Below are 12,502 nucleotides of genomic sequence, written 5' to 3'. Positions count from 1 at the left end.
TTGTGGGTAATGGTGGACAGGCTGGGCTCATATCCACTGGAATTTAGAAGAGTAAGCAGCAACTTGATTGAAACAGTGGGCAAGATCCCCTGGGCTCAATGGAATCTTGACCGATAGGAGTGTGTAGAAAGTGTGATTACTTTTGAATACTTCCCGCAAAGAGTAAGTACAGACACAATTGATCAAATGACTTTTTCCTTTGACTTTAATCTCATATGGTTCTCCAGTTAACCTTGGCGATAACTGTAATGAGATCAAGTCAAGTTTGACAATTCTTGGCCTCAAATGGCTGGGAAAGAAGATCTACAATCAACTTTTCAGGCAAACAGGGGTCATTTTCATCTTAGCCTGAATCTCACATTCAGAATATACAGTGGGATAATGCAAATTGTGAGAAAAACTAATTTGAGGCCATCTTGTGTAATTTATTGGGAGAGCCAGGACTATTCCCATATTCTTCTCGAAATAATTCTATACATCCTTAACATCACCTAAAGAGAGAAACAAGACCTCATTGTAACAGCTCTTCCCATGACTGCATTTCAAATGGTGTGGTACACCCTCACCACTGAATTGAAATGGCAGATCTGGACTGCGTTCTCAAGTGTTTGGACTGTGGCTTGAACCCATAAATGTGAATGCCTCTGGCCCACACTGGCTACCGATTACTGAGTCACTGATCATGACCACGTTGAAAAAATCTTTGAATTATAATCATTAAAACCAGAATACAAATTTTATGATCTCATTAAAAATTGTATTGCTAAGTTTATTCATAAATGTATGTATTATTAATAGGAGAATGCTATCACATTTATGAGTGTGAGAAAAGATTTCTGCTTTAGATTGAATTTGAATAACAAATAACATTATTTTGAATTGTTGAAGGATCTCCGGAATGTTGTCCAAAAAGTTGCATCTTTTCTGAATAAAAAGTTGGATGGAGAAACCTTGGAGTCAATTTTGAATCAATGCACATTTAAATGTATGAAAGAAGATCCTCGAACAAACTTCCAAGGTGTATCAGAGTTGTTCAATACTGAGAGTGGCTCTTTTTATAGAAAAGGTGAGTAATGCATCGATCACAAGAAAACTAGGAGAGTATAAATCAGATTTGTGGTTGCTTGAAAGATTGTTACTTATTCAGGCCTTACTTTTACTGATGAGGAACTTTAAATAGTAGAAAATATGGAAAAATAATTGGCTTAATTGTGCATGATCCATTAATGTTCTTCAAGGATGGTATCTTAGATTTTTAAAATGCTTGTATTTCCCAGTGAGTACCTGAAATTGGATTAGGGATTGACCTAAAATTCAGAAACTGAATTGCTTCACAGAAAAATAGCACTAGTGTTAATGTAGAACATTTCAAATTCGGCAGGAATGGCTCACAGTAGATTTTTAGTTGCATCCTATCTGTGTGATTCCAAAATCCATACTTACCGCAGTAACGTTACCCACAAAAGGCCATCTCAGGAAATCACTGGTGGCACTCCATGGATGTATTAATTTTAATGCCGCGTGCTTTTCTGAATTGGACTTTCAATGATCACCTTGTTAGTGATGGTCTATCACAGAACTATCCCATCTATGTATCAGAAATAATGGGAACTGTAGATGCTGGAGAATCCAAGATCACATGTTGTGAAGCTGGATGAACACAGCAGGCCAAGCAGCATCTCAGGAGCACAAAAGCTGACGTTTCGGGCCTAGACCTTTCATCAGAGAGGGGGATGGGGAGAGGGTTCTGGAATAAATAGGGAGAGAGGGGGAGGCGGGCCGAAGATGGAGAGAAAAGAAGATAGGTGGAGAGGAGAGTATAGGTGGGGAGGTAGGGAGGGGATAGGTCAGTCCAGGGAAGATGGACAGGTGAAGGAGGTTAGTAGGTAGGACTGGTGGTGCGGCTTGAGGTGGGAGGAAGGGATAGGTGAAACGAAGAACAGTTTAGGGAGGCGGGGACAGGCTGGGCTGGTTTTGGGATGCAGTAGGGGGAGGGGTTGAGCTGGGCTGGTTTAGGGATGCAGTAGGGGAAGGGGAGATTTTGAAGCTGGTGAAGTCCACATTGATACCATTGGGCTGCAGGGTTCCCAAGCGGAATATGAGTTGCTGTTCCTGCAACCTTTGGGTGGCATTATTGTGGCACTGCAGGAGGCCCATGATGGACATGTTGTCTCAGGAATGGGAGGGGGAGTTAAAATGGTTCGTGACTGGGAGGTGCAGTTGTTTATTGCAAGCCGAGTGGAGGTGTTCTGCAAAGTGGTGCCCAAGCCTCTGCTTGGCTTCCCCTATGTAGAGGGAGCCACACCGGGTACAGTGGATACAGTATACCACGTTGGCAGATGTGCAGGTGAACATCTGCTTAATGTGGAAAGTCGTCTTGGGGTCTGGGATGGGGGTGAAGGAGGATGTGAGGGGGCAAGTGTAGCGCTTCCTGCGGTTGCAGGGGAAGGTGCCGGGTGTGGTGGGGTTGGAGGGGCGTGTGGAGCGGACAAGGGAGTCACGGAGAGAGTGGTCTCTCCGGAAAGCAGACAAGGGTGGGGATGGAAAAATGTCTTGGGTGGTGGGGTTGGATTGTAGATGGCGGAAGTGTCGGAGGATGATGCATTATATCCGGAGGTTGGTGGGGTGGTGTGTGAGAACGAGGGGATCCTCTTGGGGCGGTTGTGGCGGGGGCGGGGTGTGAGGGATGTGTTGCGGGAAATGCAGGAGACGCGGTCAAATGCGTTCTCGACCACTGCGGGGGGAAAGTTGCGGTCCTTGAAGAACGTGGACATCTGGGATGTGCGGGAGTGGAATGCTTTCATCCTGGGAGCAGATACGGTGGAGGCGGAGCCTCCATTTCCTACCTACTAACCTCATCCCACCTCCTTCTTCTCTCCGTCTTCCCTGGACTGGCTTATCCCCTCCCTACCTCCCCACCTATACTCTCCTCTCCATCTATCTACTTTTCTCTCCATCTTCGACCCGCGTCCCCCTCTCTCCTTATTTATTCCAGAACCCTGTCCCATCCCCCTCTCTGATGAAGGGTCTAGGCCCAAAACGTCAGCTTTTGTGCTCCTGAGATGCTGCTTGGCCTGCTGTGTTCATCCAGCTTCACAATTTGTTATCCCATCTATGTGTCTGCTTCAGATTTGCACTGATGTGTTATATTCTATATGTATTATACAGTTGAAATTGTTAATCTGTTATTAATTTTAAAATTAAATTATCTACATATAGTGCATATTTGTGGTGTACATTTTATTAAATGTTTAATCTCTGATTATGTGGTTTTAGGAATTACTGGAGACTGGAAGAATCACTTTCTTGTGTCTCAGAATGAGTGGTTTGATTCCATCTACCAGGAGAAAATGGGAGACTTTCCTCTGAAGTTTGACAGTGCTGTGAATGATCAGACATCATTCCCAAATAAGTAGTAATTTTAAAATTCAAATATTGCAGAATGTGTGATTCTCCAATATCTTTCTATCGAACTTTTCCTGATGTATCCTGCACGGGCATTCAAAGATGTTAAAGGAACTGACCCCCTTGTTCATCAAGAATCTATCCATCCCTGACTTAAAAATACTCAAAGGCTCTGATTCCACTACCTTTCAAGTAAGAGAATTCCAAATAAGCTACCGTCCATTTTTAAACAAAGACTTGTAATTGTAAATTCTCCAGTAGTGGGAAGAATCCATTCCATATCAAATCTGACAAGACCCTTTGGGATCTTGTCTGTTTCAGTCAAGTTACCTGTTAATTTTCTCAACTCCATGAACTACAAGTCCACCCTGTCCAATGTCTCCTTGTGAGATCTTTGATTCCTTTGATAAACCTTCTCTGTTCTGTTTCCAAGGCATCTGCATCCTTCCTTAAATTAGGAGTCCAATACTGTACACAGTACTTGAATGTAGCCTCACTAGTGACCAGTATAACTGAAGAATAACCTCTCAATTTTTGTATTCTCTTCCCTTTGCAATAAACAAGAGCTTTCTTTTGGATCCAACCATTTCATTTTACTTCCAAACTCAACTATTCGAAGGAATTCCTGGCTGGCCTTCTATTGCTCTACCTCAATAAACCTTTCACTTAAAATCCTGCCTCACTTATCCCAAATCTGACAAGGCTGGCAGTTGTTGGCCTTCTCTAAGAACTCTTGAATTGATTAGTTATCTGGACCACTTCAGAGTCAATCACCTTACTGTGGGTATGGGGTCACACGTAGCTAACAGATGAGGATGATTGATTTCCTTCCCTAAAGAACATTAGTGAATTGGATGTATTTTACCGCAATCAACAATGGTTATGTGGCCAGTATTAGATGATTTTTTATTTCCAGATGATATTGAATTAAATTTTCACCAGTAGCCAGAGTGGGATTTTGACCCCTGTTTTCAGAACATTAGCCGCCACTTCTGGATTTCTAGTCCAGTGACATTACCATTATGTCGCAGCCTCCCCATAATAATAAAGAAAGACCACATGCATCTCTTCTGAACCATTTCACCTACCTGCCCAACTATCTTTTAGAATCTGTGGCCAAACACTCTGAGGTCTTTCGTTTCCTCTAAACTTTTCAGTCCCATTTATGGGTATTAATTTGATTTCTCCAAAAATAGTGTTCCAAATAATAATAAAATAGTGTTCTTCATATTGAATTCAATTTGCTCATCTGACCAGTTGGTGTCAAAATAATTTATTTTTCAACAGCTTCTATCGAGATTTCTTCAGGATTATTTTTGGATTTTCAGGGCGATGGATTGATGTTCAGGAGTTTCTTTCTCATCCTCAATAACTCCTTTATTTGTTAATTAAGTCACAAAGTAACTACTTGATTTATCTTAACGCATGGGATATTCTTGCTGACATTTGGAGTATCTGAACTCTCAGATTTAGATGAATTAGATTAGATTAGATTCCCTACAGTGTGGAAACAGGCCCTTTAGCCCAACAAGTCCACACCGCCCCTTGGAGCATGCCACCCAGACCCATCCCCCTATAACCCACACACCTCCTGAACACTACGGGCAATTTAGCATGGCGAATTCACCTAGCCCGTACATCTTTGGACTGTGGGAGGAAGCTGGAGCACCCGGAGGAAACCCATGCAGACATGGGGAGAATGTGCAAACTCCACACAGACAGTTCCCCGATGTTGAAATCGAACCCAGGTCCCTGGTGCTGTGAGGTTGCGGTGCTAACCACTGAGCCACTGTGCTCCCCAAATTCAACAATACCCTCACTTAGCCTGAGCCTAGTAAACTTAAAGCCATGACATTTCATGAAATCATTAATCTCCTGGGCACTGCAGTATTTAAATTGGGAAGAGACACTCAACAAACTTTAGCAATATAAGTCTTCCATGCAAAAGAATAACTTGTACACGCTGCTGCACATTAAAAAAAACCTGAAACAAGCTTCCCACAGACTGACGAGTTCTCAACAAAACAGTTGCATCTTTGTTATTGACATGGTGACTGTACCTTAAGTAACATAAAAAATGTTTTAATGAAGTAGAACTGTTTAATGTTAAAAATTAGCCAATTGGCCATGTGCATAACAATAACTTCACCGCTTTCTAGGGAAAAGGTATAAATTTGCAACTCCTCTTTCCTTACCTTTATAGCTCCTCTTCCCCCACCCTGTTGTAGCTTCTCACCGTCACTTTGTATTTCCCTTTCAACCCCTTTTTCATTCCCTCGCTACTCTGCAGCTACACTTCTTTCCAGATTCCAGGACTGGTAGCTTTGCTCCGCGGGCCCTGGCGTCACCTTCCATTCCCACAGACTTCAGCTTTGCAGCCTTGCTGACTGCTCCCACTCACCTCACTGATGATTCAGTTGCAGACTGCTCCCCTCCCATGTTTGCAAGTGAGAGCCAGCCTGTGATTGGAGGCGCAGCTCCTCAAGGATATTGTCCATTCTGTTGATGGGATAGCTTTACGCCCAATTGTTCTCCCGTGACAAAATATTCCCAGGTCTTTTGAGAGGATTTTGAGATAAATTCCCCCACCTTCCCAAGTATTTTGAGTGTTGCTGACCAGCCTATTAATATATTCCTGCAATCTGCAGCTTTCTCTCACTATTAGCTAAACTTCCTTTCTGCGAACTTCTTAATAGTCTCCTCTAAATTTAAGCGTATATCACCAATATTTACATATTTTAGTCTCAATCATTCACATATATATAAGCATTTAGATTTTAATAGATGGCATAATCTGTGTAAATCAGATATACATTGGATATAAAAATAATACATATCAATGTTTAAATTGTAATATACGTGATAATTACAAGCCTGTGCCAACTCCCACAAAAAGATAGCAGGCGAGTGTAATGGAAAGCAAGTGCTGTTTATTTGTGAACTGAAAAATCTGGACCAACACACTTCCATTTCTTCTCATGAATAAATAAAATATAAAAATCAAAACATATAATTGAAAATGATATTGCTAAAGACATCTGGCAGAAATGATGATCCCACTTTGCTGGCACCAGAAATCCTAATTTTTGCATTTCTTTGTCATATAGGTCAAGCTCCTTTACAGCCAGAATAAATTTGCATAATTGGTAGCTGATCTCAATGTTTCAATTGTCAAATGTGTACTATCTCCCTGGTACCTCAAAATTGATATAAATGCCCGAGCAGGCGATGCAGGTCGTTTTCAGAAAATCCGCTGAAAATTCAGACCACACCACTCCTTTCATTGAATACCAATGATATTTTAAAAAGTGACCACTCGTGCACATGGGGTACAAACACAAAGTTGCTGGAAATGTTCAGCAGGTCTGGCACTATCTGTGAAGGTAAAAACAGAGTTAATGTTTTGGGTCCGGTGACACTTCGTCAGAACTCATACGCATGGAATGGTTCACTTGTATATTTGGTGTATAAGTGGATCCCTGCATTTGGAAGACTTTGTTTTTCAATTTATATGCCAACTTCTGCAGGATAGTACTCTTTTGGGCTGCTTTCCCGGATCTATTCATCAATTCATTGTAGCCTTTTTCTATAATGGTAGCCAAAAGGGTAATCCTCAGACATTGATGAGGTGCTGCGAGAGTTGGCTGTATCATACTAAGTTTGATCAAACTACTCTTCCTTATCGAATACTTATGTGAATATCAATATAACTACTTCATAAAAGTTCGATAATTAATTGACAATTTTTATCAAATATTGCATTTTATGTATTTTAAGAATAAATAGTATACTCACTTTATAAATATTTTCATCATTCTTGTTTATTGATTTAAGCACACATTCTCTTTTCCAGTGAAGGATAGTGATGAAATCAAAATTAGAAACTGAAATGAGACTTTACTACCAGATTTTGAGGAAACACAGAGAACTTCTCAGACCCTTAAACTGGCAGGTGGCACTTGGATGATGAAGCGCCACCCTCTGACAAGCCGATCACATTATGTTTTCCTGTAGAGGAAATAGTGAATCACATCAGGGAAACCCAAACTTAGTCGACACTTTTGAACAGAGTGCTCAGTGCAGCATGGCCCTTAATCCATTGCACCGTAGTCACAAATTTATAGGTCAGGTATGAATGGTGTTGAAGGATGGAAAACTGTCATGAGACATGTAAATCCCAAACTCTTTAATTTTCTTTTTAAAAGGCTGTCTGTCAATGAGATTGGAAAAACTCTGTTTCAGCTGTTTGTTAGCAATTACTAAAGGACATCGATGAATACTGTATTGTTTTTCACCATCTATAATTATCTAGTTAGGGAATTCTAAATTCATGAGAATTACAGATCAGATTAGATTCCCTACAATGCGGAAACAGGCCCCTTGGCCCAACAAGTCCACACTGCCCATTGAAGCATCCCACCCAGACCCTTCCCCCTATAGCCCACACACCCATGAACACTGCGAGCAATTTAGCATGGCCGATCCACCTAGCCTGCACATCTTTGGACTGCGGGAGGAAACCGGAGCACCCGAAGGAAACCCACGCAGACACAGGGAGAATGTGCAAACTCCGCACAGAGAGTCGCCCGAGGCTCGAATCGATCCCAGGTCTCTGGCGCTGTGAGGCTGCAGTGCTAACCACTGAGCCACCAGACCAACCCAGCTCAATTATCCTATTAGCTGCCTTTGCTGTTCGGTTATGAATAAAGGTTTGCTTTTTTAAATGTTTAAATAGGCTTTCATGAATGGGACAATTTCATTTAATGTACAGAAGGCTGTAATCAAGACTTCGACTTTTATATTATTTCACCTCAGGATGGTTCCTGAATGATTCATGGTGATGCTGGGTAAGTTGGCCAAGTGTGATTGGTGGGTTGGCATTAAGTTGCCACGGCGCTGTGAAGAATTATGAGATGGGTGGAGGACATGAGTTGGTATTGAATCATGTGGGTGTTTGCTGGTGGTAAGGGGTTTGGCTGGGATATGAGAGGTGAAAGTTGAAAGTACTAAAATTCCATTGTAACTATGATGGAGTCTCAAGAACTGATGCAGGCCTTTTACCCAGCCCATTTGGAAGCCTCTGAGGGGCAGGGAAGGAGCAGATCCAATTCTATCCTGCACTTGCCTTCACCAACAAAAATATTTCACAGTGACAGAGAGTTAATTAGGTTATGGTTTTGGAAGGTGTTGATTGAGGAGGTTTGGTGACTTGCGGCAGTAGTATTTTTTCCAAAGAAGCGTTACCAGGCACAAAACATTAACTCTGCTTTCTCTCCACAGATGCTGTCAGACCTGCTGACTTTCTCCAGCAATTTCTGTTTCAGATCTTCAGCCTATGCAGTTTCTTCTTTTATTTATATGGCTAGTCCAGTTTTGAAAATCAACAGGTTGTTGTTGGAGGAGGATTCAGCAATGATAATACCATTGAATATAAAGAGACGGTGGTTAGATTCTCTCTTTTTGGAGCTGGTCATTGCTTGATCCTTTTGCGGCCTGAATGTTGCTTGCATGTGGTCAAAGCAAGCCTGCATTTGTTAAGGTCTGCTTCAGCATAAGAGTGGTGTAGGGTGCTGAACATTGTTCCATGATGAGTGAACATTCCTAGTTCTGACCTTGTGTTGAAGGGAAGGTTTTGATGAAGCTGAAAATAGTTGAATCTTGGATATTACCCTGAAAATCACCTGCACTGAACCACAAGCTCCCTCCTTTGTGCTCTCCAACCAGCGAAGAGTTGACCCTGATTCCCACTGATGCTCGAATAGTTGGGTCATCCATGATGCCACACATGGTTCAGCCTTAATGTTGAAGGGAATTACTGGCACCTCAAGTGCTACTTGATAGTACTGTTGATAACCTTGTCAGCACTTTATTAATGATCAAGTGTAGAGCGATGGAGCGGTAATATTTTGACTAATCCACATCAATTTCATGAGACCTGACCAAACCATATGGTCAGGTGATGTGCATTCACATTTTTAGTCAATGTTTTTGGTTCCTTTTTAAAAACATTTCCATCCAGAAATCCTAAATACTAACACAGATGATGGAACCATTCAATCCTCATGACAAGTGTCACAAAAACATTCTACAGGCTCATGTGCCAATGTGATTTATTCAGCCTACATGAAGTTTAAAGTTCCCTACATTTGTTACATAGACTTTGTGATATACTGAATAATTTCTTATCTAATTCCCTGGCCACTGGTAAAACTACACCCACTTAGTTAGTCTGAAATTTGCCATTCCTAAAGTACCCTCATATCAATCCTATGTTATGATCCTCTGAGCCAAAATCCTTCTTCATGAACATTCTCATTTCACCCTATACTAGCATAATTACTCCTCCTTTGCTTTGTCTTTTCAAAATATTGTACACACTGAAATATTTATTTTCCAAACTTCATCACGATGTAACCGTGTCTCCGTATCAGTGACTACGCCACTACAGAAACTGTAGATATAAACGTTTAGCTGCAGCATAAAATACTGAAAAAATATTACAAAGCAGTAACAAATAATGTTTTACTTGTATGAAAATTGCAGCTTTTGTGTTTCTGCTCCCAAAGTGCTGTACTGACATGATGCAGCGAGTTGCTTGGTCCAGTCCACGAGATTTCCATTCAGTTCACGTTTTCAAAAGATAGATTTTATGACTGAAGAGGGTACAGTGCAATTCTTTTCCTTGTGCAACCAGAATATTAGAAATTGGATTCTCCAGCTAGCAATGTGATGACGAAGATTACACCACTTTTCATGAAGCTCATCATATCTATCATAACAATAGATTATAAATCTGGATTACCTATAGAGATATTGAACTTTTAATTAGATGCACTTATTTAAAAGTGACATGTGGCAAAAGATGATCTTGGATGAAAATTCACCAGCTGTCTGGACAGGAAGCCGAGAATGTTGCTTCCGATGATGCCAAGGAAGTTCAAACAGTGACCCTTCCAAATGGAAAAAGACAAGCCAAAGCAAACTGGTCTGTGATCTCCTGAGGTTGCAAAGATAAAGGAGCTGACCTACCCCCTCGCAATAGGAATCCATCTCCTCAGTCTCACGCCCCAAATTGCAGACCTGTTTGTGGTTCTCCATTTACAAAAGAGTTAAAAGGGATGTGCATACATGGTCTGTGCTAGTGTGGAGTTGTGTACTGTGAAAGTTTGAGGACAACCATTTCCCCAGATAAAAGGAAGTTTCTTCCTTAGGCTGAATGGTGGAACCTAAGTAAACCAGTGAAAGCACCATGAAGGAAGCAGAGCCTGTCAGCTAACCATATCGCTCAGAATCTCGAAATCAACTGCTTTGCTACCAACATCAGTTTACCTAACAGCTGCTACATTCCACTCAACACACTTTTTGGAACGCAGGGAGTATTTATGTATTGTTTTAGTCATTACCTATTCACTTTATTCACGTTTTTGATCTCTGTGTATATGTGTCACATTTAATTATCTTTTCTCACATATGGTACCTAATAAACTCTTTATCTCAGAAAATCATGGTTAAACTGGCAATTTTTAAAACATAAACCCTTTGACTTGGGGAAAGGTATTTACAAGGAAGAGATTCTTGTTTTGATTAACCGTGTTTGTGACTAGGGAGGGGTTGAATTATGAAAGGGGGCCAGCTCTTCCCTCCTCACCCAGGAGTATAAAAACCATTTTCAGATATCCATTTGGAATCGTAACAAATTATAGACTCTCCCCTGTGCACCGCTTGTAACACATCCACTTTCATCTCGCCTGCATGATCCAATGAGATATATGCTGGGCAATTTGCTGCAGTGTATGCATTGAAGAAAGGCCGGTAATAACAAAATGCTGACAACTGGATTAATTAATCCTTGTCAGACAAGGGTGAATTATAGCAAACAAAGTCTTGGGAAAGTGACCGAACAGCTTCAGAATCCCAAATTTACCTTGATTGTCTGAATACAAGCAGCATTAAGAAAGCCAACATACAGAGCTTTTCTGACAAATTGGCAAATGAACAAATGTAAGATTGCATTATAGTGGTACCAAGGGACAGGTCAACATGAAGTGAGGACTGTGTTGCCATTTTCTGTACACCTTTTTCTAACAACATTAAATTTGAAGAATATACTGAAATCCAGGGAAAGAAAAATGTGTCAATGTGGACTTCACAAGCTTCTGGTATCAATGTGGACTTCATAAGCTTCAAAATCTTCCCTTCCCCCTCTGCATCCCTAAACCAGCCCAGCTCGTCCCCTCGCCCCACTGCATCCCTAAACCAGACCAGCTCATCCCCGCCTCCCTAACCTGTTCTTCCTCTCATCTATCCCCTCCTCCCACCTCAAGCCGCACCTCCATTTCCCACCTCCTAACCTCATCCCGCCTCCTTGACCTGTCCGCCCTCCCCGGACTGACCTATCTCCTCCCCACCTCCCCCACTATACTCTCCTCTCCACCTATCTTCTCCTTTATTCATCTTCGGTCCGCCTCCCCCTTGCCCCCTATTTATTTCAGAACCCTCTCCCCATCCCCCTCTCTGATGAAGGGTCTAGGCCCGAAACATCAGCTTTTGTGCTCCTGAGATGCTGCTTGGCCTGCTGTGTTCGTCCAGTTTCACACTTTGTTATAAAGAAAAATGTCTTCATGGCTACTAATTTACAAAAATTCATTAGTTTTATCTTGATTTAAAAAATTTTTGTGGCAGGTTTGGCTAGGGATGAAAAAGTGAGGAGGTGCATAAACTGCTTGAAAAGGATTAAAATAGTACTATAAACAGAATTGACTTGTATTGGGAGGTTGCAAGGCAATCCTATAGGATCAAGCAGGACGCTTTAATCTTTCACTATGTATTTGTCTGGAAATAGCAAATAATGCAACCTGTAAATTATATGGCTATCAAATAAATTACATAATTTCAACAGATGGAAACTTCTACACATAAAATCCTAAGTGCATGATTGTTTCTTTAATTTCTAAAATGCAAAAAATCTCTTAACAAGTGGAAGAACTGTAGATGCTGTAAATCAGAGGCAAAAATAGAAACTGCTGGAAAATCTCAGCAGGTCTGGCAGCATCTGTGTACGGAAATCAGAGTTAACATTTTGGATCTAGTACCCTTC

General features: G+C 41.3%; 1 protein-coding gene across 4 annotated transcripts in view; it reads left to right on the top strand.

Annotated features, from left to right (window-relative positions):
- LOC132205990 (amine sulfotransferase-like) overlaps positions 1-7,210 on the top strand; it is a 31,950-nt gene extending 24,740 nt beyond the window's left edge. For all 4 annotated transcript variants that reach the window (XM_059654299.1, XM_059654301.1, XM_059654302.1 and 1 more), the window contains exons 6-7: positions 889-1,066; positions 3,277-7,210. In XM_059654299.1, the coding sequence (XP_059510282.1) occupies positions 889-1,066; positions 3,277-3,416 (318 nt within the window). In that variant the 3' untranslated portion in view covers positions 3,417-7,210. The remainder of the gene's footprint in view (positions 1-888; positions 1,067-3,276) is intronic.
- The last annotated feature ends 5,292 nt before the right edge of the window (positions 7,211-12,502 follow it).

Source organism: Stegostoma tigrinum, chromosome 24 (genome assembly GCF_030684315.1).
Source record: "Stegostoma tigrinum isolate sSteTig4 chromosome 24, sSteTig4.hap1, whole genome shotgun sequence".
Taxonomy (NCBI): Eukaryota; Metazoa; Chordata; class Chondrichthyes; order Orectolobiformes; family Stegostomatidae; genus Stegostoma; species Stegostoma tigrinum.
The sequence above is the reverse complement of the archived record's forward strand: the minus strand, read 5'-3'. Positions and strand labels throughout refer to the sequence as shown.